Raw genomic sequence first — 27,871 nt, forward strand, 5'->3', positions numbered from 1 at the left:
CTGGATGTGTTAGAGACAATCAAGGCCTTAACTGGACTTTGCTACCCTACTCTTCCAGTTCCTTCCCATTTTCTTCTGCTGCCCTTTCTCTCTTCTCCCCTTTCTTCTCGCACGAGATATTGACAAAGCAGAGGCAAAGACCCACTCACAGAATATGTCAGGAAATTTAAACCACTTTCAAAACTGGCTCATTGTTGCTGCACCAATGCAAAAGAAAAAAGAAAAGAAAGAAAAGAAAAGAAAAGGGAGATGTGGCTTGGTGAGAGATCAGTTTCTCATTTTTTCTCAGAACAACAAAATGTAGGGGAATTGCACCAGATCATGGCCTCCCTCTCCTGGCTTTCTCAAGACTGGAGGTGTGCTAGACATAATCTTCTCCAATTTGTTCCCCCATGAACCCCCCCCCAACAACCTCCTGCTTTACGTCCCTCCTGCTTTGAACTACAGTGGTAAACTCCCATCAGTACTGGCCTACATATTCCTGCTTCTTGCAGATTACACAGAGCAAATCCCTTTTCCTCACCATACTGCCTGTTCTTACTCTCTGAGTACACAGACAAAGCCAACAGCTGCAGCCAAGTTTCCATGACACAAGCAAAGCACGCCGAGAACCAGAGATCGCTATCGCCTCTGTTGCACCATGCGCTGCCTGTGATGTTATCATCAATATTGCACAAGTTCAAAAGCACCTCGGAAACAATGGGCTCTGCACTCATGGGCCGCGGAGATGATGAGCCACAGGAACTGCAACGCACTTCCATGCACAGATGTGGAAGCTTCGTGTGCACTTGGCAGCACGAGACGCAGACCTCTGGCGTGTGATGGGTGCAAAAGATGGACGCTGCAGAATCTGTGCCCTTGGGCTGTGTGACTCCGTTTGTGGATTGGCTGTGGCCATTGCGTGTTGTGGATTGTGGCTGTTGCTTGATGCTGGCGGGACCATGGACCTGCCTCTGCCATGGAGTAAAGCGAAGCATTGTGGGGGTGAGGGAAGAAGGCAGGAATGTGCACCTGAGTGGTTCTGAAAGGATTCTTAAAGTGTTGGCCATAGCAAGGGGCTATGATAATTCGGCTTCATGTTGGGAGACACACACAGGAGCTCAGGAGCTTCTTGGTAGAACATCTGGTTTGCATATGCAAAGTCTCAGGTTCCAAGAAGAGCTGGGAAGGGGTTTTGCAGGAGACCTGTAAAATATTGCAAGTGGTAAACGGAATGATTTAAAGCAGGATATTATTGATATTGTCTAAATTTGTGCATTGCCCTATACCTGCAGGTCTCAGTAGTTGATTTAACGCAGCCAACTTCTAAAGTCAACCGCAATGCATTTTTTACCTGACCCCTGATGACCACCTTGACACATTGTACTCAAGAGCTAATGGCATTGATAGCCTTGTTTTCCACAGATTAGGTCTTCTTACGCACACTTTTCTTTTCCTGGGCTGTGATTTAAAATTCCATCTCTGAGCACTCCCCCTCTCTCTCTCCTGGAGCAAAAACCTGCCCTTTCAAGTGAAAATTGGACTGAATTGACTCTTAATCTCAGGGTCAGGAATTGGAGTCCCACGCTGGATGAAAGATTCTTGTATTGCAGGGGGTTGGACTAGATGACCCTCACGGTCCCTGTCAGGGGTCAGCAGAGAATCCAGGAAGTTGGGACCAGGGCTCTTTGATGCAGACGGAGCCCGGGATGCTAGCACTGCGGAACCGTCAGTCCGTGGAAGGTGGTGCTGACGCTCAGGAAGCGGGGCAGAGCCTTGGGGATGCTGAGAGGGGGAGGTTCCCAGAGGGAAGGTTTGAAGGGTCAGACCAGAGCCCTCAAGAAGGGGAGGCTCCAGAGGAGACAACACTGGCTCCCAAGCTCAGCAGTTCTAGGGGAGAAAGCGCTCCACCAGCCCCAGCCCCCCAACAGCACAGGGGGGGAAGTGTCGTGAGGAGAGGAGGCGATTCAGGACGCCAAGGGTGTTCTGTTGGCGAAAGTCATGACAGACGGAGCTTCCGGATTCTGATTCGGAATAGAGCAGTCATGCTTTGTGATCCTCTGCATTGTACATATGTATATAATAAAGGTAAAGGTAAAGGGACCCCTGACCATTAGGTCCAGTCGTGACCGACTCTGGGGTTGCGCGCTCATCTCGCATTATTGGCCGAGGGAGCCGGCGTATAGCTTCCAGGTCATGTGGCCAGCCTGACAAAGCTGCTTCTGGCAAACCAGAGCAGCACATGGAAACACCGTTTACCTTCCCGCTATAGCGGTTCCTATTTATCTACTTGCATTTTGATGTGCTTTCGAACTGCTAGGTTGGCAGGAGCTGGGACCGAGCAACGGGAGCTCACCCCGTCACAGGGATTCGAACCGCCGACCTTCTGATCAGCAAGCCCTAGGCTCAGTGGTTTAGCCCACAGCGCCACCTGGGTCCCTAATATATATATTATATGTATATAATAATATACATATAATATACATATAATAATATTATATGTATATTATTATATTATTATATGTATATAATAAAACTCTGTAAAAACCAGCTGCAGAGTGGAGCGCCTTACTCGCGATGAAACAATCAGCACCATTACAGTCCCTATTATCCTTTTCTGGCTAGCACTGGCCCACTGGCCCACTGGAGACAGCTCAACAGAACAAAATTTAAGGCCCTATTTTCATGAGTGTTAATTTTAAGCTGTGAATTAATTGACAGATTTAAGCGGTCACTCTCTGTCCTATCTAATGCATCCGTAGAATAAATCCAGGGGAACAATGGTGGCGGGATAATAAAATATAGCCAATAACACTTCCTCCTCTTTTGGTCAAGAAGGTGGGGAAGGGAGTTATTCCGTAATCTTCGCATTAGGCAAAAAGAGAGCTTTTTACACTTACAGCTCAAATGAGGTTGTTGTGACATTGTTGTTTTAAAATCTGCTGAGACCGGAAGAGATGAAAGCGGATCTCACAATGGCACCAAATCATGCTGAAATATTTTTGACGTCCTTACTGTACAGAGTGTAGGTGCCCAGGGACTTCCTGTCTTCACAGAAGGATATGGAGTGATTGTATTACATGGCACAAAATCATCTCTTAAACCCCTGCTAATTGTGAAATCTTAAAGCCCTATCAGATAAAGGTAGAAATCTTCTAAGGTGCAATTTAAGCCACATGTCATGCTTAGAGGAGGCAGAATGCAAAAAGTTGCTGCGGTGACTTTGGGGCTAGCAGGTACATCATGTGTTGGGAGCTTGTAGGAAAGTGTCTGTTTTATCAGACGGACAGGCAGAAGGAAGGTGGAAGAAGCAGTGGTGGAGCTTCATGCTCTGGCACCGGAGGCGGAGAGCAGACGTGGGCATGGCTGGCATGCATCCTGGGGCATAATGCACCGCCTGCGGGGGTGTGGCGCCCAGCAGGGGGGGAAGCTGCAATGGCACCCCACTGGGATCGTGGTGCCGGGGGTGGAATGCTCCCCCTGACCCCCTCTTCCTCCACCAGTGGGAAGAGGGAGAGAGAAAAGAAAAGAAAAGAAAAGAAAAGAAAAGAAAAGAAAAGAAAGAAAGAAAGAAAGAAAGAAAGAAAGAAAGAAAGAAAGAAAGAAAGAAAGAAAGAGAAAGAAAGATGAGTTGGGAGTGCAGTGAAGAATAAACCAAGCTAGTAAGAGGAGAGCAAAGGATAAAGTTGTGCAGCAATAAAACTGCAAGCACACTTGCAAAGATAAAGAGGCTGGCATGGTTTCAGATTGAATGAGGGGCTGTGTGTTGAGATTCCTGCATTGCAGGGGGTTGGACCAGATGAGCCTCTGGGTGTCCCTTCTATGACTCTATGAACAGGAGTGCAGCTATACAGCTGCAAATAAAACGTTTTGACTGTGTTGTCAAGTGCAATATACAATTGTGACACTAGGTGGAAGCTCTGAGCTACAGAAAATTCCATGCATTTTTCAAAACGATCCCCCCCCCCTCACAATGTTTTTAACATGCATGTAGATTCCACCCTAATTGCTGGCATATATACAAATGTGTAACCTTTATCTGGGCCGCAGAACCATCCATGTTGAGAATACAGTTTCTAGAGGTACACAATGCGGTTCTGTTACGAACGTTAAACTGCCCAGCCCAGAACTGGCTTGGAGACCCTGGGACTGGAAACATAACATCAGTTGCTCCAGGTTCCTTGGAGAAAGGACAGGTAGGGTTCACTGGCTGAGGAAGAGGAGTGCGGGGGGAGTGCACCGCCCCCGGCAGTGCGTTCCCGGTGGGGTGCCATCGCGGCTGCTCCCCCGCCCACACTGGGTGCCACACCCCCAGGACGCATGCCACGCCCCTGTGGGCAGAGCGCCATGGCCCCAGAACATGCACCAGCCCTGCCCCCACCTGCTCTCTGCCCCCCCCCCCGGTGCTGGAGCATGAAGCTCTGCCACTGGTAGGGTTGAAACAATGAAATAGTACTCCTTGAGAACATAAGGAGAGTCTGCTGGATCAGGCCAACAGCCTGTAATCGTCCAGCTTTGTGTTCTCTCATGGTGCATGCCTGCCAAGTTCCAGCCCGAGAAATAAGGGACCGGACCGGAAGTAGCAGACCGGAAGTAGCGCTGCCCACATTTTGGAACTGGGCGGAGCATGCTCAGAAGTGACTTTTGATGCTGCTGTGCCCAGTTCCAAAATGGCCACCGCACCAGAAGTCGCGCTGCAGCCATTTTGGAACTGGGCAGAGCAGCATCAAAAGTCACTTCTGAGCATGCTCCGTCCAGTTCCAAAATGGCCACCGCGGCAGAATAAACCGGGGGAAAACAAAAAAAACCCCGTTTTTTCGGCTGGGAACAGCTGGAAAAATGGGGGTTTCCCGGGGAATACGGGAGACTTGGCAGCTATGTCATGGTGAGCAACTAGGTACCCCAAAGGGAAAGCTACAAGTAGAAGCCGCGCACAAGATCACTTTCCATTTCTCCTGTTTTCAGCAACCGGGGGTCAGAAGCGTGACTGCCTCTGATCTTGGAGAAACAGCAGTGTTAAATGTTAAGGAGGTGGCGTCTATTTAATGCATAGCTGCCAAGTTATCCCTTTTTTACAGGGATTTTCCCTCATGCTGAATAGGCTTCCTCGCGAGAAAAGGAAAAACTTGGCAGCTATGATTTAATGGGGAACAGTTTATAGGACCAGGCTGGAGAAGGGGGAAAGTGTTGGCTGCTTCCTCCATCATAATAAGTAAGCCAATAAAACCACAGCAGGGGAGAGGAGCCAGGGCTGGTGAACCCCTTGTGTGAAAGTGCGAGCCACATGTCGCACGGTGCATGTGTGTGTCTTCCTGCTCCCTGGCCAGCCCCATTTTTCGCCCATTTCCCCCTGCTCTTTTTAGCGTCACCTGCTGGGCTCTGCTGTGGTCTGATCCAGCGCCTTGCCTCTGTGCACCTCCCAGAGAGTCATATGATCCCTAGCATTCGGTGACTTCTCCAAAATTTTCCAACATGTCAGTAAAAATATTTACTTTGGAAGATGCCACTGCGCGCTCACTTCACACATCCCAGTGCTTATCGGAGCTCTGAATTGGTTCTTTCATTCCTGGTGTGAGTATATAATATCTGGCTCTTCCCTATCAAAGAGGAGATTAGCAGGTGAAGCTCTGTCTGCTCCTGAGGAATCTCCAGTCCAGCTGGACAGGTAAGTGAGCGATGCAGTTGCCCAAAGACACCTCTGATGGTAGGAGATCGACAAGAAAGAGAAAGGTTCTGGAGACGACCTTTGAGACTGGAGACTTTGCTTATTTTGCATTCTCTCTACACAAAAAGTCCTTTTCACCAAGTGTGATTATGAAACAAGCCTGTAATTACTACTAAGTCCAAAATGGCTCGTTTGTCACCATTTGCTTGCAGCTAATTCAGAGAGCCTCCAAACTGCCGTTAATTGGCAGGAGGGAAATAAGCACATATCAGAAATTTAGGTTTGCAAGATTAACGTGGTATGAAGCACTCTGCTACCAGTCACTTTCAGACAACTTTTTTTAAAATGAACATCCGTTCTGATTTGCTTGTAGGGAGATTAGATGGTGCTGCATCAAGCAGTGGGTTTCCCTGTAACTTTCCTTCTCGCAAAAGAGTCCAATCTTTTGGGGAAGCAGGTTTGTTTTGCGAGAACTCCGGATCAGCTTGAGTTGCCCTGAATTTGCCAGGATGTGACTGAATCCCGCTTGGAAATCCCGCTTGTTGCACCCACCCTCCCTTTCGAGGCTAGGAAAGTGATGTGGGAAATGTGCACAAAAGTGTGAAAATAGCGAACCATTTGCAGGAAGGCAGAGAAACGCGCCACAAGCAAATCGGAACAGATGCTCAATAAAGAATAGACATAGTCTGAGCTCAGCAGAAGCTTTGTGCAAGCGAATCAAGAAGGCTCATTCTCACATAACTGGCCCCCATATGAATCAGAATGAATTCTCAGTAAAGACAGGACTGTGTCTAAACTCCACGTAAGCCTTAGGCAAACAAAACATGGCAAATGCATGGTAAACAGGTCATTTGGACAAACCCTAAAATGTTGCATAAATTAGAATTTACTTTGATGATTTCATTTAGTGTGGCAGCAATTGCACTTCAGAACTTTGTGCCTTTTGACACCCGGCAACTGCCTTCTCCACTCTTTCCTACCCCTGTTTAAAATATTTTTGTTGAGGCAAGCCTATCTAGGCACGGAGGCATGGAGATGCTTTAATGTGCTTTTAGCTGATGGTTGATTTTAATTTCTTTTTGACTGTTGGTTTTTTATTTTTATGAAACTGTTGCATGTCATATGCTCTAAGGCAAACAAAGTTGTATCTCAATGCAAACATGTCAAACAGTTTAGAGATGAAAATGAATCAAAACCACATTGCAATAACCATTCTTTAAATGTTTTAAATACTTAGTTCTAACTTTCTTTAAGTTAGAAAGATTTAAGTGTTTCATTTTACATTTTTGAAAACCACTCAGAAAACAATCAAGTGATTTATAGACCTTGCTAAATAAATAAATGAAATACGGCAGAAAATAGAAAACAGTAGTAGATAAGTCTTTCAGTCCAAACGGAGAGGGCTGCTCTTCTTGATATGGAATCTAGGACTGCATTGAAGCATTCCACTCCTATCTTTTTCAGGGACTGGACCTCTACTCTGTATAGCGTTTTGAGAATTCTGTCCCATTGCATCTGATTTTTATTTTTATTTTGCAAATCACTTCAAGGATTGTTATGAATATAAAGCAGTTAAGACATATTCTAAATAAATAAATAATTTCCATGGGGGGGGGGAGTGGAGCCAATTGATTCATAGATCTTCTTAAAAGTAATTACAGCTGTGTAGGAGCCCATTTGCTTCTCCCCGCAGACAAGTTCAAAATACAGGAATGGTGACTCAATGTTCTTGTGACTTAAGGCATTTAATGAATAAATTCTGGCAACACCTTTCGAGAAATGATGATTCCTTCCGTGGAACTCGCTTTTTGTACACCCTCAAAGCCCCTCATTTTGGGTTCTAAATCTCAGCCACCGTAATTCATTCATAACCCAAACAAATAACTTTTTTTTGGCACTTTTACTCCTTCCACCGCAGGTCCTTGGGTCACGTCTTCTCCTTTTTCTTCCGTACGTGGTGGTGACGCATCATGGGTCTCTGTCTCAAGGCAACGCAGGTCTGCCTGCTGCTGCTGTTCTGCAGCTGGGCAGCCCTTTCTGACGGAACCTCCGAATGCATTGAGCCCATGGTGAGGATTGATAAAAAAACAATATTAGTCGGTAAGTGACATAAACTTAAACTTGTTGGATGGACAGGTATGTCTCTCCTGGGAAGCAGTCGATCTGCCATGACTCCCAAACCAGTCGCTTTCCCTACCCTGAGAAAGAAGCAGATGAGGAAGGGATACAGGGATAATCCAGAATGCGGCAGCTAGACTGGTGACTGGGAGCGGCCGCCGAGACCACATAACACTGGTCTTGAAAGACCTACATTGGCTCCCAGTACGTTTCCGAGCACAGTTCAAAGTGTTGAACCTTTAAAGCCCTAAATGGCCTCGGTCCAGTATACCTGAAGGAGCGTCTCCACCCCCATTGTTCAGCCCGAACACTGAGGTCCATTACCGAGGGCCTTCTGGCGGAACCCTCATTGCGAGAAGCCAAGTTGCAGGGAACCAGGCAGAGGGCCTTCTCGGTAGTGGCACCCACCCTGTGGAACGCGCTCCCATCAGATTTCAAAGAGAAAAACAGCTACCAGATTTTTAGAAGACATCTGAAGGCAGCCCTGTTTAGGGAGGCTTTTAATGTTTAATAGATTATTTTATTTCATTTTTCTGTTGGAAGCTGCCCAGAGTGGCTGCGGAAACCCAGCCAGATGGGCGGGGTATAGATAATAAATTTATTATTATTATTATTATTATTATTATTATTATTATTATTATTATTATACTTTTGGTGGGGGAGAAAGACCCTTATTCCCTTTGCCAGGCTCCTCCGGAACTGAGGATGTAGCTTGCTCAGACTCAGAGAAGCACACCATAAACTCAGCAAAAACCTAGCTCCCTAGGGAGGCAGGCCAACGACCACTGGATAAACAGACTCAGCTCTTTGCTGAGACAACATCTTCTGAAGCTCAGCGCTTCTGAGCTGCTCCGGGAGATCTGCCTTCACCTTTGCCTGCACTTGACTCGGCCAGCCTTCTTGCCTGGCTAGACTAGACCGGCTTGACCAGATTCTGGCTTCCGCTTCCTCTGCTAGCCCCACGCTTCAAGAGAACGGGAAACATACCTCCCCAAAATCAGCTCCAATTCAACTCAATTAAAATGATTTAAATGGGAATAAAGCACATCTTTCTGTTTTTGTGGTCCTTTCGAGACAGATCAGATTTTCATACGAGACAGGCACATTAGCACTCTCTATTCCCTATCCCGAACAATTCCCCCATGTCTCCTGTTATAAAAGGAAAAGCTTGCAATGAGCTGAATTAATCAATCCACAGTTACAGGTTAGTTAGACAAGCCCACTCACCCCTTTGCGTGTGGCGGCATTGTGGGACGGAGGAGGCTTCACTGGGGCCCCGACGTGGGAATAAATGCCTTTATTAACACCGAAACATTTAGTATCCTCAAATGTGAACCAGACACATTCTCATATTCATATAATTTAGGTGTTGTTAATATGTCTGTGTAACCTCTCCAGATATGCTTTTTTAAAATAGCAATTGTTTTTATTTATAGCAATTGTTGCTAAAATTATTTTTCTTGATGATAGCAGACTGTGTATTATGGCGGAAGTTGCAACACATAAGATTTATTGGATTCTTTTGTGTAGATGGATATTTTGCAGAATGAACCCTTGGTTTCTTTATTGTTGTTTTTATTGAGAAAGTTTAGAAGAATAGAATAATAATAATAATAATAATAATAATAATAATAATAATAATAATAATACCTTTATTTTCACTGTACAACCTGTGTAAAATGAAATTAATATACAATGAAATATAGCTCCTTCAGGGGCAAAAAATTAGTATAAATATCCTTTCCTTTGAGCATCTGCCCCTTTTTTCTTTCGAGAGGACTCGTATCACCTTTTGTGTGTGTTCCAGCCTTGGTGATTTAATAAGGGCTTCTCAGTTCTGCATCAGTATTCTAGATTTATAGTGTTAGGTTATATTTCAAAATGTATATAAGCTATTTCATAATGCCCTTGCTAACATCGATCTCCTCTTCTGTAATGCTTGATTAAGTTTCACTTAGTGAAAGTAATGTATTTGCTTAGCCTATGAGTCTAAAGACTCCTCCTTGAATCCAAGATTCTCTGTGTGCTGATACAGAAGGGGACCAACTCTCCCCCTCGGCAGAGGGAATTGAGGTGGGAAACATAACAGTCAGACGCGGCCTCTGCTGCATAGAAATCAGGCTCCCCTCCGAAAAGAGCAAATCTGTCACTGAGCCATCACGGTGTAGCACCACTCTCACTGGGATGTCTAGGGGGGGGAAATGGTGAAGTCATCATGTACCCAAACCCTAAAAGCGAGCTTTACAAAGCCTGGTTTAAAATCTTGGTTAAACAAGAACCCTGATTAGACTTAACTGTTTAATGGGGGGGGAATTTAGAGAGAGGATGTCCTGCTAATAAGCTAAACGGAGGCTGGATGGTGACCTTCCAAGGATTCTTTAGCTGAGATTCCTGAATTGCAGGGGGTTGGACTAGATGCCCCTTGGTGTCCCTTCCAACTGCACAGTTCTACAATTCTAATAGTAATGGAGGAATGGCCTTACCTGTGGGCTGTTTCATGGTGAGCTATGGCAACCTGGCTCTGCAGGTCTAATTCACGAGCTGCCAAATCTCTTTCAGCTGCCAAAAAATCCATGACTGAAAGCCACATTCTGGAGGAAATGGCAGAGTCTGCGACCAAAAACCAGGGTGGCGCGAAAGCTATCAAAGGCATCAAAGGGTGAGGCATTTTGGGGAGGGGGGCTATGTCAGCCTGTACCAACAGGAAGCGGACCTGGCATGCCAGTGCTCTAGTACAAATGTGTCGAGAAGACCTTCTTCTCTGGCGATCCCTCGCAGCCGAGTAAGATTGTCTTCCATGAATATGGTTTTAACGGTGTGTCCGTAGGTGACCATGGAGGCCAGTTCTGGATCCACACGTCCCTCCACAGTGGGGACATTGGTTTCCAGGCGGGAGTTGATCACGGTGTGGGTTTGCCAAACATACCTTCCTCTTAGCACATATCTCCCTTGCATCCTGAGTTTGAGCGTCTTCAAAGCCCATGACACCTTTGGTAAAGGCTGTTTTCCAACTGGAGCGCTCGCAGGCCAATGTTTCCCAGTTGTCGGTGTTCATACTACATTTTAAAGATTTGTCTTGAGACAGTCTTTAAACCTCTTTTGTTGACCACCAGCATTACGCTTTCCATTTTTAAGTTCAGAATAGAGTAAGGTTACCAGATTTTTTTCAATGAATCCGGGGACACTTTTCAACTTCAATAGATTTTGTGCGGGGACTGTCTCAGAGAAACGGGGAGGTCTGGTAACCTTCAAATAGAGTACTTGCTTTGGAAGACGATCATCAGACATCCGCACAATATGACCAGTCCAATGAAGTTGACGTTGAAGAATCATCGCTTCGCATTGGTGATCTTTGCTTATTCCAGTACACTGGCATTAGTTTGCCTGTCTTCCCAAGTGATATGAAAAAATATGTAAAATATGTAAAAATACATATTTACAAGTGCAGCTTTCTCCCGATTGAAGTGCAGGGAAACCAAAATACTCGTTTACAAAGCTATTGTACTACCAACCTTACTGTATACTTGTGAAACACGGACCACTTATAAACGCCATCTCCAATTCTTCAAAGTATTCTATCAACGGTGTCTCCGAAAAATTATACATATCACTTGGGAAGACAGGCGAACTAATGCCAGTGTACTGGAAGACGTTGAGAAGACTAACACATATTTTAACTTGGCCCAGGGAATGCTGTCCCTGTATGCAAAAACTATAAGTGACAGCCTTTTCCAATGACCTGAAGGGGCAGGGGGGGCTCATTTGGAAAGCGCTGTCCTGTCACACAAACATTTGGGGAGGTATGGGGAAGGAATTTGATTTAAAAATGTATCGACTGGGGTAACAGGGTCTATAAAAATGCATACTTTATTGGGGATGGGTAAATATAACAATGCATTATATTAGGAAAAACTGCTTTGCCAAAAATATGTCAATTTGGCAAAAGTGCATAGAAGCCTGTGCAGATTAGGATAAATTTTCCCCACGGTGCTGATGATATTTTGTGAGGACTTTTTACAGAACAAACAAGTGATGTGGAAAATATAGACTAGAAATAAAGAGAAGCTGATATATTTCTCCTAATTTATTCCCAAATGTGTTGCATTTTTATTTTATTTTATTTATTAAATTTCTATAACACTGTCCGCCCGAGGATCCCAGGGTGGTTAACAAGATTCCACCTAAACATTAGGAAGAACTTCCTGACAGTAAGAGCTGTTCGGCAGTGGAATTTGCTGCCAAGGAGTGTGGTGGAGTCTCCTTCTTTGGAGGTCTTTAAGCAGAGGCTTGACAGCCATATGTCAAGAATGCTTTGATGGTGTTTCCTGCTTGGCAGGGGGTTGGACTGGATGGCCCTTGTGGTCTCTTCCAACTCTATGAGTCTATGATTCGATGAACAATATAAAAACACAAAAATGCATAATGTAGTAACAAACAAAATGATTACCTCCCCCCCACCACCACCCAGTTTTTGTTTTTGTGTCCCAGTGTTTCCCCCCCGGAAAACCCGCCTTTTACCATTGAATCAGAGCTTTACGCTGATGGCCGTTCAGACTCCATGCCTGCTCTCTCCATTGTCAGAGCGCATTTCTCTCTACTGTACTTCAATGCATCATGTCTTTTGTCCCCTAGGCTGAAAGTTACAGATATCCAGCCCCCCGAGCTTGAAATGAAATTGCACGAACCTGCGGACATGGAAATGGACTTGGGATCTCAGATAACAATTGCTGGGAAAAGGTGAGCAAGACCTTGCGTCCAAAGACAGGGCAAGATCTCGGGGGGGGGGGGGTTCGGAGAAAGACAGGGCAACAGTCCAGAGAGCTCTTTTAGGCGATCCCAAGGGTGCACTAGGGTCAGGGGTGGACAACATGGTGCCCCCCAAATCTTGATGGGCTCACTTCTCATCAGCTCCAGTTGGCAAGTTGACAGGAGATCTGGAGGCGACCACAGCCAGACCCTCAAAGTGTTCCTATTTTTCAGGGACAGCCCCAGATTTCCAGAAGCCATCCCAGTTTCTGATTTGATCCCATGATGTTCCTTAGAAAGGTAAAGGGACCCCTGACCATTAGGTCCAGTCACAGACAACTCTGGGGCTGCGGCACTCATCTCGTTTTACTGGCCGAGGGAGCCAGCGTACAGCTTCTGGGTCATGTGGCCAGCATGACTAAGCCGCTTCTGGCGAACCAGAGCAGCACATGGAAACGCCGTTTACCTTCCCACTGTAGCGGTACCTATTTATCTACTTGCACTTTGACGTGCTTTCGAACTGCTAGGTTGGCAGGAGCTGGGACCGAGCAACGGGAACTCACCCCGTCGCGGGGATTCGAACCGCCGACCTTCTGATTGGCAAGCCCTAGGCTCTATGGTTTAACCCACAGCGCCACCCACGTTGGGACATCCCTAATTAAGGGACCGCCAATCTAGGATGGCTGCATTGGAATGGTGGTCTCGTTTTCTCTTTTTCTCCAAACAACAGCAGATAAGCTCACAGTTCGCTTCCTAAACTCAAGTGGCTTTCTCTGTGCAGAGGCCGTTCTTAAATCTTCCACCGAAAATGTTTAGATGCCTCTATGCACCTGGGAAGCATTCCTGATTGCGAGGAGGTATCTAAGAATATTCAGTTCAGGATCCCCTTCAGACTATGGTGCTCAATACACAAAAGCCTGAGAGGAGTCTGACTCTGCACGCGTAGGAAGGCTGCATGTCCCTGTGCCTTTTCCCCCTTTTTCAATTTACAATTTGCAAACCACTTTTTGTCCAATAATCCCTAAGCAGTTTACAGAGTACAATTTGAAATAATTATCAACAGCGCGTTCTTTCTTTTTTCCAAAAATGTTTAGGGGTACTCTCATTTTCCTACTCATATTGAAATACTGCCCCTCAATGAGGCGTCAAACTTAGATTCACAAAACGTTTAGGGGTATGCGTACCCCTGCGTCCCCTCAGAAAAAAATAAGCACTGACTATACAGATAAGACCAGTGAGATTAACATCAGATATGCGCCATTTGTTTTCATGCGAATTCAGGCCCGGAGACGCATTCTGTCTCTTTTTCCTCTGGCAGTAGATTCGGAATTTAGACAACGGCTTGGTCACTGTGAAGTGTGAGGAAGGGCCAGGCATGTCAGAAACTGCTCTCCCTAAGAAACCAGATTTCATTTTGTGCAGCTTCATAGGTGGCACCATGGAGATCACGGTGAAATCACGAATGAGAACCATCAGCTGCATTGAATACGATGCCAATAAAGAACTCAAGATGAAAGTAAAACAATGCACTGTGGAGCTGATAAGCTGCAAAACCAACCTCCCTAGCAGGTGAGTACCAGCAAGAAAGAACTGATTCAAATGAAGAGTTTTGAATTCTGCTCTGGCCAGCAGTCCAGTCCTGAGTATGCAGAATAGGGGTGTTGTCTTCCTGCGTATTTAGACAGCAGGCAGCATCCAGTCGAAAGGTTTCCTGTCGCTATTGATCTGCAAGGTACAGTATTCCCTAAGCAGGCAAAGCTGCTCTGTGTTGCCGGTGCCATGTCTTAGGACCCAGACTGCCCCTGGCAGAGAGGACAGGGACAGCAGAGAAGAAAATTGTGTTTGTCGTCATCATCATCATCATCATGAATTAAATTTCTATGGTGCCCTTCATCCAATGATCACAGGGCAGTTTGCAATAATAGAACACAAAATGTAGTAACAACAAAAACCAATACGCCCCACCCCCAGTGTAAAAGGCCATAGATCAGGGGTCGGCAAAGTTTTTGTGGCTTGGGCTGGTACACGGTCCCGCAGACGCCGCGGTGGGCCGGAGTGTGTGTGTGCACACACGCATGCGCAAACACTATTTTCGGTGCTCCTTCCAGCATGGAGGAGGCGTGCGCCGCTTCCCACTGGCTGCAGGAGCTTCCTGCAGCCAATGGGAAGCCGGCCAGCGTCGTGGAAGGAGGTCCCTGCTCTGCTCCGCACCAGTTTAGCGCAGCGCACGGGAGCTGACCGAGCGGGGGGTGGGAGTCCATGGGCTGGTTAAACGACCCCCATGGGCCGCTTGTGGCCCATGGGCCTTAGGTTGCCGACCCCTGCCATAGATTGTTTCATTAGCTAAAGGCCTGGGAGAAGAGGAATGTTTTTGCTGGGTGTTTAAAGACGTGCAGTGAAGACACCATGTGAACCTCCTTAGTATGTGTAAGAGGAAGGGAGTACAGGGAACCCCCTCCTCTAATCAGGAGCAGCTCATCGACTAGTAGTCATGAGAGCGCAGACTCGGCAGAGGCTAGGCAGGGAATGGGAAGAGGGAGTCTGGGAGAGCATGAGCCCCACAGCCAGGGACGGAGGGAGGAGAGCAGGGGGGAAAGGGAAAACATGGAGCGCAGACCTTTGCCCCCGGTTCCGGAATTAAGGAAAAGACGGAAAGGGAGGAGACTGTCCGCGCCGCACCTTTTATGTTGGAAAAGGGGGAGCAGGGGGGCAGTCCCGGATTCTGCATCGGACTGAGGAGACCTGTTTCCTGACATCCCGTTACACTGTACATAGAGCGCACCAATAAAGATTGTTTAAAGACAAGCAGGTGCCGAGTCGTTACTCTAGAGTAGCCGCAACGGCCTTTGACAGTATGCTTTCAATCAGAGGTTAGAGAACAAGTCATGATTTGCAGGAGATATCTGTACAGTGGTACCTCTACTTACGAATTTAATGCGTTCCGAACGCACATTTGTAAGTCAAAAAAATTTGTAAGTCGAATCCCATAGGAATGCATTGGGAGAAAAAATTCGTAAGTAGAAGAAACCCTATCTAAAAATTCGTAAGTAGAAAAAATCCCATCTAAACCGCATCCAAGATGGCGGACGGAACTCCGTTCGTAAGTAGAAACATTCGTAAGTAGAGTTATTCGTAAGTAGAGGTACCACTGTATTTGCTTCCCAGCCAGGATAAAAGCAGCTTCCCTGGAGACTAGGGTCGGGGTGTTGGCACAGGACAAGTGGAAGTGAGGACAAGCTGTTAAATACCCTCTGGAGGAAAAGGACATTTAACACCCCCCCCCCAAAAAAAACAACACCTCAATTCATTGGTGAACAGAAGATTCCTGGGCTGGTTTCAAAACCTATGAGGATGGCTGTTTATAAATGGCAACTCTTATTAAAAACAGCCCCATACATAGGTTTTGATACCAGGAAAGAAGTGATTGCTCTTGTTCTCAGCTTAGATAGATCTCCCAACACCTCGCGTTCACAAAGTCCCTTTCCCTCCCCACAGCATGCTTCCGAAGATTGTGAACAAATTCCTTAATTCTACCCTCCAGAAAGTCCTCCCCGGCATGGTGAGTCTGATGGACCTGAAAGAGAACTTACCAGGGGGGGGGGGTTGTCTGTTGAGGTTGTGCAGAAATATGCTTGGTGCACAGATCACATGAAAACATGTTAATAGCAGCTGAGTTTGCTTCAATGCCCTTCGGCTTTTTCTCTCTCTTCTAGATGTGCCCGGCAACAGACAAAGTGCTCTTGCACATGGAGGAGAAAATGAAGAAAGCATTTGGTAAGCTTAGCTGGCATCTTCTACGCCAGCCTTGGTCAACCTGTGTGCCCTCTGGAAGTGTTGGTCTTCAGCTCCCAGCCAGTGAAGTCCAAGAGGCCTGGGGGCACCAGGTTGACCAAGGCTGTTTGTTCTACACTGCTCCTTTTAACCCTTAAAAACTGATGGCTCAGTTCAGGTCAGTGCCCCAGGTATGTGGCCAACTAGGACTAAGATGACCCACAGTGATCACAAGCTTTATGAATTAAGGACCCTGTTCATTCTGCTATATAACCCAGGTGGTTATCTGAATATGTATTTAAACAAACAGCTCCTCCAGTGGTCCTCAACCTGTCCACAGTTCTTTCCACTTTGACTTACTTGCCATGGAAATGCTGAGCATTGCAATGGGAATCTTGCAACTGAGCATTCAGCAGAGAATGTACACACTCATTTTTCTCAGACTAAACTCAGAGTGACTGAGCCGTAGCTTTGGAACAGAGCTCAGGCACCAAAGCCTGGCCTCTGACATCCTTCTTTCTTAGCAACCTCTTCTGGCTTATCATAGAATCTATGACAGAGCTGGAATCATAGTTGGAAGGGACCCCAAGAGCCATCCAGTCAACCCCCTGCAACGAAGGAATCTCAACTAAAGCATCCATGGCAGGTGGTCTTCCAACATCTGCCTAAAAACCTCCAAGGAAGGAGAGCCCACCACCTCCCCAGGGAGACCACACTTACCTTTCCTCCGTTCTTTCCAGGCACGGCCTGCGGTTTAAAGCTCAGTATCCACATACCCTTGTTTTTGCTCTGGGCTTTCCCCACGAAAACCTGCTCTTTAAAACTCAATCGGAGCAAACAGCAATCTGAGGGAAACCCAAAGACGTTTGCTCCAACTGAGCGCTAAAGAGCGGGTTTTTGCAGGGAAAGCTCAGGGCAAAAATAATGTTAAAAAAGATTTGGACCTGGAGCTTTCAAGCACGGACGTGTGCCTGGAAAGGGCAGGGCAAAAGGTGAGTGCAGATAAGCCCTGAGTCAGATCTTTTCATGGAGGAAGACATTATTCTGCCAGGGCAGTAGCTTAAGGACTTAGGAATTGCCTTGCTGGAGTGGACAGGCTTCCAGGAAGCCTCAGGCGAAGGCAGTAGTTGCTTCACCCATGGTTATTTGCCCTGTCAGATGCTGCAAATCATTTCCCATGTCATTTCCCCAGAGGAATGCCCTATTGGTGATCGGGGAACAATACAGTATACAATGAACGGGCTGCCAAAAGTACATGAAGGCGCCTTGGACATGAAGTTCAAGGTAAGTGTGGATGGCTCTGCTGTGTGCCAGTTATATCTTCTTGTACTTAGTACAACTTTTCGTGATCTTTCAGAGCCTTCCCCCTTTCTATGAAACGAAGGCTCTTAAAGGAGCTAACCAATAGGTGTTCCCATTCTGCAGCCTGCACCCCATGACTTTGACAAAGGCAGAAGGTTATAGGAACATGCGGCAAGCCCTGCTGGATCACACCAAAGGCGTGTCTAGTCCAACATCTCGTTAGCCAGTTTTATTTGGAATCGTGGAGTCATAGAATTGTAGAATTGGAAGGGACCCTGAGGGTCATCTAGTCCAACCGCCTGCAATGCAGGAATAACAGCTAAAGAATGCATGACAGATGGCCATGCAACCGCCGCTGAAAAGCCTCCAAGGAAGGAGAGTCCACCACCTCTCGTGGGAGACTGTTCCACTGTCAAACAGCTCTTAGCATCAGAAAGTTCTTCCTGACTTCAGTCAGAATCTCCTTTCTTGTAACTTATAACCATTGGTTTGAGTCCTACCCTCCGGAGAAGGAGAAAACAAGCTTGCTCCATCTTCCATATGACAACCCTTGAGATACTGGAAGATGGCTCTCATATCACCTCTCGGTCTCCTCTTTTCCAGGCTTGTTGTTGTTGTTGTTGTTTAGTCGTTTAGTCGTGTCTGACCCTTCGTGACCCCATGGACCACAGCACGCCAGGCACGCCTGTCTTGCACTGCCTCCCGCAGTTTGGTCAAACTCATGTTCGTAGCTTCAAGAACACTGTCCAACCATCTCGTCCTCTGTCGTCCCCTTCTCCTAGTGCCCTCAATCTTTCCCAACATCGAGGTCTTTTCCAGGGAGTCTTCTCTTCTCATGAGGTGGCCAAAGTATTGGAGTTTCAGCTTCAGGATCTGTCCTTCCAGTGAGCACTCAGGGCTGATTTCCTTTCCTTTTCCAGGCTAAACATTCTTAACTCTCTCCACCATTCCTGATCATGCTTACTTTACAGACCCCTATGATCTTGGTTGCCCTTCTCTGCCCCCCTTCTAGCTTGTCAATATCCTTCTTAAATGGTGGCGTTCAGAACAGGAGACGGGACTGCAGGTGGGGTCTGACGAAGGTGGAATAGAGTGGGACTATGACTTCCCTTAATGAAGAAACAAACACATTTCTATACCGCCTTTTAGCCCCAAAAAGTGCCCCCAGGGTGGCTTATCATGATAAAATATAAATGCAATTAAAAAAGAGCACCCAAAACCAAAACAAAACAGATAAACAGAACCATAACTCAGTGGTGGACTTTGGGCTTTAATATTTCAGTGGTGCCCCATGCGATGCCAAAATTTCTTACCCAGCCTTCACCGTAAGATTCTAGCGCAGGTTATAACAATTAAAAAACACAATATTAAAAGCAATTTGCAGTCATAAGCAGTGCTTTTTTCTGGGGATACACAGGCGTACACATACCCCTAAACATTTTGTGAATCTTTGTACTTTTGTTCATTTACTGTATTTTCCCTGATTTGAACTATAAAATGGTGGTTTTCTTGAGTCAAAATGAGAGTACCCCTAAACATTTTTTTTAAGAAAAAGAGCACTGGTCATAAGAATAGATTGGGTCCTGAAAATATGTATCTGAAGTGTCAAAGGCCAGGGCAAAGAGGTGCATGTTCAGCATACAAGGGAAACTAGATAATGAAGGAGCCAGGTGCATCTCTTTGGGGAGGGAATGCCACAACCTCGGGCTGCCACAGAGAAGGCCCCGTTGAGGAGGATGTAATTCGCCCACATACTTGTAAATGACCAAAAGAAAAAAAGATGACCAAGGTCTTGCATCCCATCGAATGTATATGTGGATTACGTTTTTGGGTTCTTTTCAAATGATGCAACCATTATTCTTACTTTCTCCTTCAGCCCGTAGTCCGAGACAGAGATGGAAATGAAATTGCAAACGTCTGTGAAGCACCAGGCTCTGAAGTTTCTTACTCAAGAGGTGATGGCATCACTCAAGTCGTCATACCGACGGCTATCCTGAACACTGTGTTGGAACTATTCAAGAAAGACATGGACTGTGACGCTACTAGAGACTCGGTGAGTGAGCAGATTTGGATTCCTTGAATCTGCTGGCATGTCAACTTCTGTGTCTGTAACAGAATTTCCTTTAACGGCGACGCACCATTAATTCTGACTGGAGAAAGTGAGCGGTGGCTGCTGTGGTGGGTCAGAGCAGAGGTCCTCCTGCCCTCCTGGGGCAAAGAAGACCAGTGGTGAGGTCAAGGCTATATGGATGAACCAGTGGAATTGGCTCTGTTGGCTCTGACTTTGCAACTGCCCCGCCTAGGGATGGGAGTAAATTTCAGTTTCTTGTAGGTTCTCATATTTCTGGTCTTCAGTCTTCAGACGCAGCCAGAGATCAGGGATATCAAGAGGTAGGAAGTGGATGGAATTTTGCTGAGTGGCACTTTGAGGCAAGCAAGAGTGGATAATCTGAAAGCGTTCACAACGAGAACTGCTGGTTTTAGGTTCTTTTTTTGTTACTGGAGCCATCTAGCTGCTTGCAAGCTTTCCCGAATTTGCCATTTGATGATGGGTTTGTACCTTTCCCACTTACATTTGCTAATACAGTGGTACCTCTACTTACGAATTTAATGCGTTCCGAATGCACATTCGTAAGTCGAAAAAAATTGTAAGTCGAATCCCATAGGAATACATTGGGAGAAAAAATTCGTAAGTCGAAGCAACCCTATCTAAAAATTCGTAAGGAGAAAAAAATCCTATCTAAACTGCATCCAAGATGGCGGACGGAGCTCCGTTCGTAAGTAGAAACATTCGTAAGTAGAGTTATTCGTAAGTAGAGGTACCGCTGTAATGGTTTCCATTGACCAAGCCTAGGCTCCACCACTTCTGAAAGCAGAATCTCCTGCTTTTGTGGCATCTCTTCATGTTGCTCCCCTTGGCTCTGCCTTTGAAACAAGCTACTTTTGGATGGAGCCACGGCTGCGTTTAAAGCACTCATCTCCTCCTGCCCATTTAATGTGGTTTTCCCTCACTCTTTTGGCAGGTTTCTGATCTAACAGTGGGCAAGATGAAAGAAATGATACCAGGGGTGAGTCCTCACTGCTTATCACAACACTGCCCTCTAAATCCGGCCCAACTGCCTTCTAAATCCAGCCTGCGGATGGTCCAGGAATCAGTGTGTTTTTACATGAGTAGAATGTGTGTTTTTATTTAAAATGCACCTCTGGGTTATTTGTGGGGCATAGGAATTTGTTCATTCGTTCACCCCCCCCCAAATATAGTTCGCCCCCCCCCACAAGGTCTGAGGGACGTTCTGCTGCCGATTCATTGTGAAAGCCTCACATCTTCTCAACCAATTGACAAATGATCCGAAGAACTCGGTATAAGAAGAGCACCTTCTGGATCAGGCCAATGGCCCATCTAGTCCAGCATCCTGTTCTCACAGGGGCCGGCCAGATGCCCATCATGGAAAACCTGAAAACGCTTCCACTTGCCCCACCGCTACTCCCTGGAGTCGTAACATAACGTCAATCGGCTTTTCTGCAGAAACCGGGGTCAGGGACAGCATCCAAGCAAAGTACCACAGAGCCTTAGAGAAGCATTTTCATCTTCAGACAACGCAAGCTTAATGATAGGTTTCCAAAAACGAACATGGTGCAGGTTCTCAGAATGCACTCAGTATTTCCCCCCACCCCCAAACAGAAAGTGCCAGAACAGAAGAATGATCAGCATCTTAAATATAAATGTAATGGGGCAGTTGAAAGTTGTTCGGGGCTGACAGCACAACACGCTGTATTTTCTCCAAAGTTCTAGTTACAGGTAGGTAGCCGTGTTGGTCTGAGTTGAAGCAAAAAAAAAAAAAATCTTCAGTAGCACCTTAAAGACCAACTAAGTTTTTATTAAGAAGTGTGCATGCACACGAAAGCTCATACCAAAATAAAAACTTAGTTGGTCTTTAAGGTGCTACTGAAGGAATTTTTTTTATTTTTCTCCAAAGTGTTTTTCTTTGGTCTTTAATAACATTTCATATCCCCCACTATTAAAAAAAAAAGGCCTTTGGCAAATATTGAACGGGTGACGATACCTGAGTCAACAGAGGAGGAGGAGGAGGTGGAGGACTAAACTTGGAATCAGAATATTGTACCTGCAAGAGCTTTTGGTTCTCTGCTTCCTTACAACTGCTGGTTTTCATTGCATTCTGACTTCCTGCAGCTTCCAGATATGGACCCCTCAAAGAATGCAAAGTTGGAAATCAGATCTGTAGAAACGCCCAAGGTTCGCATCGAAGATGGCAAAAGTATCATGGCAGTCCATTCGACCATAGACGCCAAAACAGATCCAGACAACGAACCCATCTGCACCATCGACATGGTAGGCAGAATTTAGGTCTCCCTCCTGACATGTTTTACTTGTGCTGTCGCCCCTGCTGGGCTTCCCCCCCCACAAGGCCCCCCCTGCCCCTCCCCAAAACATATTCAGGATTTGAATGAACTGAGCAGGTATTTCCACCCCAGGTTTTCCAGATGCCTGGTGCCATGTTTTAGAAAGTTAAAAACAAGTCCCTTGCTAGTTCGCACACCAACAGCTGAACACTTCTTCCTTCCTCTCTCCGCCCCCTCTCTCTCGCACGCACCCACACCCCTTTTAAACTCAAATTTACAAATCAAAATTAAAAGTTCCACATTTTTTTCTCCCTCCGCTGCAGACTTGTGTCACTTTGGAAGGCAATGTGCTCACTTGGGCTTCCTTCTGTTGTTCCATTGCAGGTGCACGAATGGGATGTTGGCTATGAGCAGGTCGAGGACACAATGAAAGTTTTCTTGCAACCAGAAACGGGCAGGTACTGAGCTGAGCACTCTTCCTGTCCTTCAACAAATCCTCAGTTGAAGAAGATGGTCAGGGGCCTTCTCCAAGTCTATGGCTGTTTTTATACATGAGGTTTAAAACTTTGGTTTTTTTCTAGGGTTTTTTTTCTCGGCCCTTGGAGACACTCCATTCAAACCCCTTAAACATTCTCCTTAAACATTCTTTTATTCCATTTCTTTTATCACATTCCTTGTTATGTGAAATATAATAATAATAATAATAATAATAATAATAATAATAATAATAATAATAATTTATTATATATACCCTGCCCATCTGGCTGGGTTTCCCCAGCCACTCTGGGCAGCTTCCAATTTCAGTGGCAGTTCTGATCATTGTGGACTTAAAACCTTGATTAGTCAATCTGCTAATTAGCATCACAATTCCTGCTTCCCTTCAGTAGCAGAGAGGGCACAGTTCATGGCATTTTCCTCCCACACCCATGAAGACCACCACCCCCCCCCATTTTGGTGGCATACATGAGGCTGGGCTCCCCCCCCCCCATAAGGTGTTCCTTCCCAATCCATATTTAGGCTCAGAATCAGCTGAGCAGGTATTTCTACCCCGTTTCAGTTTTGCTGGCATCCAATCAGCGATCTGTTACATTGCATCCTGTCGTTTGCATTTTCTGTATACAAGATACGGTACATACTCTTTACACCAAATAGACACTTTTCAGTTCCGTTTGATGCGTTCACTAGGAAGACACGATTTATGGGTGAATCTTTTATGAAGTACATGTATTTTCACATGTACTTCTTGTACACCAAAAACCCCTAGCAAAATTTGTGCTGTCCGACTGGGGGTTCTAGTCCAATCCAAAAGCAAGTTTGGGAACGTTGGATCAGGTTGGTCCTCTCCGAAAATGGAATGAAATGAATTCCTTCCTCCCTCAAGCTCTCCACACCTTCCTCTGCATCGTGTGAAGGGGAGAGGGACTTCCTTTTGTCTGTCTTGAATCTACAGCCCTTTTGTGGAAGAAGTACGGGGCGTTGAGGAAGGATTTGAAGGGAGGTGAGAGGAGGAAAGCAGCAGTGGAAATCTTCAATATGACAAATAATGAAATATCACTAAGCACAAGAAAGCAGCCATGGAGGAAGCAATGGAGACACTGGCATGTCCTATCATGCGGCCTTTCTTTTGTTTTGCAGGACCACAGCAATATCTATGACTTCTCCCTCAGGCGGCGACATTAATGTAAGTGTGAGGTTGTCTTGGGCTCCTCAAGAGCACACACGGAATTGCTGACTTATCTCTCGAAGGATTTAAGGCAGGGTGGGGAACTTCAGGTCCTGGGACCAAATATGACCTTTCAGAAACATCGCCTAGACCACCCCTGCCTCTGCTCTTCTCCCCACCCTTGAGAATCTGGAGATGAAAATTATTCAGGAAATACAGTGGTACCTCTACTTACGAATTTAATGCGTTCCGAACACACATTTGTAAGTCGAAAAAATTTGTAAGTCGAGGCAACCCTATCTAAAAACCCTAGAAAAAATCCTATCTAAACCGCATCCAAGATGGCGGACGGAGCTCCATTTGTAAGTAGAAAAATTCATAAGTAGAGTTATTTGTAAGTAGATTTACCACTGTAGTGGGTTTAGCCCTGTGAGAGATTCCCTGGTATACAATCACATGCAGCCTGAACAGGAATTCTTCAAGATGGCGGGTCCCAGGAGGTTGTGCCTCATCATCTCAACAGGCTTTCTAGAGAATTCCCACATTGTGCTCCGGGAACTTTCCCCCTTCTAACTTTTGCTCCAGTCTGATCAGTGATCCAAACACCTGCCTTGCCTGTGTGTAAGGTCTCAGGTTTGATCCCCGCTGTAGAAATGATCTCAGGCTGTGGATCTCAGCCACGGGAGTGAGGCATCCAGGGCCGTCTTAAGCGCCCCTGGCGCCGTGGAGCGACGGATCCCTCCCGCGCCCCCCTGCCCCGTTTCCCATCGTGGTGGGCGGGCGGGCGGGCGCAGCGCGGTTGTCGAACCGGCGGACCGGGCGGGCGCAGCTCGTGGCGCCCTCCTGGCGGGCCGGCACCATGGTGCCCTGCACCACCGGGGGTCTACCTAGAGCCGGCCCTGGAGGCATCCCATCCATTTGTCTTCTGGCACAAAGCAACTTCCTCTCTTATACTAATGATCCATACTTAGGAGGCACCAACTCACCAAGAAACTTGCCTGGCTCCGTCAGCAATGGAAGCCCCCCAAACTCAGAACAGTATTTCAATGGAGTAGGCTTCTTAAATATTGTTTTAATTCTATTAGAGTTTAATTACTTTTCAGCAATGAGCCTTTTTATGCTTTCATATTTTATCCATGTTGTTTTAATTTCTCTGAGCCATCTTGATTCCTGGTTTGAGAAAAGGGCAGGATAGATAGAGGAGTTGTTGTTGTTGTTGTTGTTGTTGTTGTTGTTGTCGTCATCGTCATTCCCTTACTTGAGTGTAGGGGACCAACACTGATTTCATGTGCAGTTTCTGTATCAACCATAATGAAGACTTCCTCTTCCTCTTGTTTTAGGAAGACCAACTAAAGGAATATCTGCAGAATGCCATAATCACCACTTGCATCCCAGGGATAAATGGTAAGAACCTTTGGGATATTTGCTCAGGGTTGCCATATTTCAAACAGTGAAAATCTGGACAGAAAAGTTGTTGACCTTGTTGTTGTTTTTTACTGTTGCACAAAGTTGTTGAGCTGTTTGGGCAAAACTGCTGTTTTTAAGGAAAATCACCCAAAACTACACTGCTGACATGGGTTGCCATATGTAGGGATTTCCCCAGACATTTTTTTTGTGATTTCCACCCAGACACTGCTTCCGATAGCAGTATTCTCGATCTGCCCGGGAGGGCTCATTCATATGTACCTACATTTTGCTTCATGCTTTCTAGGCCCAGGTCCACGTTTCCCCTGCCTGAGTTCTCTTCGCCCCTCCCCTTTCCCTAGAAAAACCTGCTCTTTAACTCTGAATCAGAACAAATAGCAATTTGGGTTTTCCGGAGAAGGGTCTTGGCAGTGGGATGACTTCACCCTTCAGTCGTAAGGGAGACGCCTCCTGCACAGTTCCTTCCACTCGCTCTAAAGCCAACGAGACTTTCTTCTTTGCCCTTTCCAGATGCCCTGGAAAAGAACCAGATGAAAATGCCCAACCTGATGGGGGCTGACTATGGTCACCCTGAATTCAAGATGATGGAGGTCAGTGTGGGGCAATGCGCTTGCTAACCTTGCATTGGCTTTTCATTTCTGCGTGGTTGTCTGATGAACAAGCAGGCTGGTTTTAGCTCTAGTTTTAGCTGAGACCCCTGGCATTGCAGGGGGTTGGACTAGATGACCCTCAGGGGCCCTTCCAACTCTGCAGTCCTACGAGTCCATGACCCCTGTACTCCAACCACATAGAAACAGCCTGAACTTCGTGTGCTGTGTCCCGTTGGTGTGGTGGTGGTGGCATGTGCTCCCTTTCTGATACAAATACTCTGCAGAGGTGAGGGGCACAAAAAAAAGGGGGGTCAAGGAGGGTCAGTTGGTGTGTGAGAGATGTCCCTATTTCCATTTGAGGAATATTGGAGGGTATGATATTAGCCGTGCCCCCAAATGGATTGAGAACAAGATCCAGAGAGGAATCATAGAATAGAATCATAGAATCATCATCGACTTGGAAGAGACCACAAGGGCCATCCTGTCCAAGCCCCTGCCAAGCAGGAAACACCATCAAACCATTCTTGACATATGCCTGTCAAGCCTCTGCTTAAAGACCTCCAAAGAAGGAGACTCCACCACACTCATTGGCAGCAAATTCCACTGTCGAACAGCTCTTACTGTCAGGAAGTTCTTCCTAATGTTTAGGATGGCCTGATTTTTTGGGTGAGGGGCAGATTGAGGCCATGGGGCAGATTGGGTGGTGGAGAGTTGTGCACAGCCCTGGTAGAAAGGACACATAGAGCCCTTGTTTTTTTAAATGTGGCAATTAAATTTTAAACTAATGGCTTTCCCCCTCCACCTTGGCAGGGTCATGTGATCCTTGAGGTGGACCACAGCAATGTCGAGGACGATTCCATGATAGACTTGGAGAAGTTTAAAAACTTAAAAATGGCTGTTTAAAAAAGAGGCCAGAGGCTCCTCTGTGCACCAGCATCCCAGCCACGTGATCCAAAACGAAAGCAGCACATCCACCTAGATGTGGGTCCCTTCCAACTCTACAATTTGATCTGGAGTGTTCAGTGATTGGAGAATTCTTCTTCCTCGCCTGCCTGATGAAACCTCACCCCCATTTGCCAGTCCTCTAGGCTGTTACTCTCTGTCCAGAGGCTTGGAATGATATTTTGCGGGTTCCTTCAATAAAAAAAACCCCACCTCTTCTGCATTCCTTTTTCTTTCCTTGGGCGAAAAGCCTGCCAGAAATCTGTGGATGTTCAGAAACATGAAGGTCATTTCAGTGAGTTGGGTTCAGTGTCCACGCAATTCTGCAAGCAGAAGCAGGCAGTCTTTTCCAGCGGTTCACTATCGGCTGCTTCCTGTGAGATTCTGCTCCATTATTTATTTTTTAAAAGACATTCATATACTGCTTAATCGCTCACACTTATAAGCTGTGGACACAAAAACAAATCATACATGAAATGAAATGAAAAAAACTACGGTATATCATAAACTAAAACACTGTTGTCTTTGTCCATGAAGTTTGACACGACTAAACAACGACAAAAACAACTAAACAACAACAAATACTGAAACACTACCTTAAAATGCCTGATGGAACAAGAAGATTTAAGTCATGCGCCCAAAGTTCAGCAAGGAGGGTGTCTAACCGCAGTTGGGAGACAGATCCACAGGCTTGGGCCCACAACACTGAACAGATGGCCTCTAGCAGTTACAAGATGTTGTTGTTTAGTTGTTTAGTCGTGTCCGACTCTTCGTGACCCCATGGACCATAGCACGCCAGGTACTCCTGTCTTGCACTGCCTCCCGCAGTTTGGTCAGACTCATGTTCGTAGATTCAAGAACACTGTCCAACCACCTCGTCCTCTGTCATCCCCTTCTCCTTGTGCCCTCCATCTTTCCCAACATCAGGGTCTTTTCCAAGGATTCTTCTCTTCTCATGAGGTGGCCAAAGTATTGGAGCCTCAGCTTCACGATCTGTCCTTCCAGTGAGCACTCAGGGCTGATTTCCTTCAGAATGGATAGGTTTGATCTTCTTGCAGTCCATGGGACTCTCAAGAGTCTCCTCCAGCACCATAATTCAAAAGCATCAATTCTCGATCAGCCATCTTTATATTCCAGCTCTCACTTCCATACATCACTACTGGGAAAACCATACCTTAACTATACGGACCTTTGTCGGCAAGGTGATGTCTCTGCTTTTTAAGATGCTGTCTAGGTTTGTCATTGCTTTTCTCCCAAGAAGCAGGCGTCTTTTAATTTCGTGACTGCTGTCACCATCTGCAGCTTTTT

At 46.2% G+C, this 27,871-nt stretch overlaps 1 protein-coding gene across 3 annotated transcripts; it reads left to right on the forward strand.

Moving 5' to 3' along the window:
• The first annotated feature begins 862 nt into the window (after positions 1-862).
• On the forward strand, positions 863-26,786 carry LOC118088395 (BPI fold-containing family B member 6-like). Of its 3 annotated transcripts, none has more exons than XM_088674809.1 (16): positions 863-984; positions 7,563-7,744; positions 10,322-10,421; positions 12,395-12,499; positions 13,931-14,077; positions 16,004-16,067; positions 16,222-16,282; positions 17,472-17,563; positions 19,458-19,634; positions 20,605-20,649; positions 21,774-21,932; positions 22,328-22,401; positions 23,579-23,624; positions 24,947-25,010; positions 25,542-25,621; positions 26,432-26,786. In XM_088674809.1, the coding sequence occupies exons 2-16, from the start codon at positions 7,615-7,617 to the stop codon at positions 26,522-26,524; spliced, it is 1,437 nt and encodes a 478-aa protein (XP_088530935.1). In that variant the 5' UTR covers positions 863-984; positions 7,563-7,614; the 3' UTR covers positions 26,525-26,786. The 3 variants fall into 3 exon arrangements, with proteins under 3 accessions (XP_088530935.1, XP_088530934.1, XP_034977901.2); XM_088674808.1 differs by lacking the exon at positions 863-984 and adding an exon at positions 5,510-5,644; XM_035122010.3 differs by lacking the exon at positions 863-984 and having other exon boundaries at positions 7,446-7,744.
• Positions 26,787-27,871: the final 1,085 nt, after the last annotated feature.

The sequence above is a fragment of the Zootoca vivipara genome, chromosome 7, assembly GCF_965207765.1.
Source record: "Zootoca vivipara chromosome 7, rZooViv2.hap1.1, whole genome shotgun sequence".
Lineage (NCBI taxonomy): Eukaryota > Metazoa > Chordata > Lepidosauria > Squamata > Lacertidae > Zootoca > Zootoca vivipara.

Bases quoted from the DNA above. Each gene is read 5' to 3' on its own strand.
- LOC118088395 (XM_088674809.1), top strand. From the start codon at position 7,615: ATGGGTCTCTGTCTCAAGGCAACGCAGGTCTGCCTGCTGCTGCTGTTC. The intron at 19,635-20,604 runs GTGAGTGAGCAG...CTCTTTTGGCAG, and splicing joins GTGACGCTACTAGAGACTCG to GTTTCTGATCTAACAGTGGG. The intron at 22,402-23,578 runs GTACTGAGCTGA...TTTGTTTTGCAG, and splicing joins TTGCAACCAGAAACGGGCAG to GACCACAGCAATATCTATGA.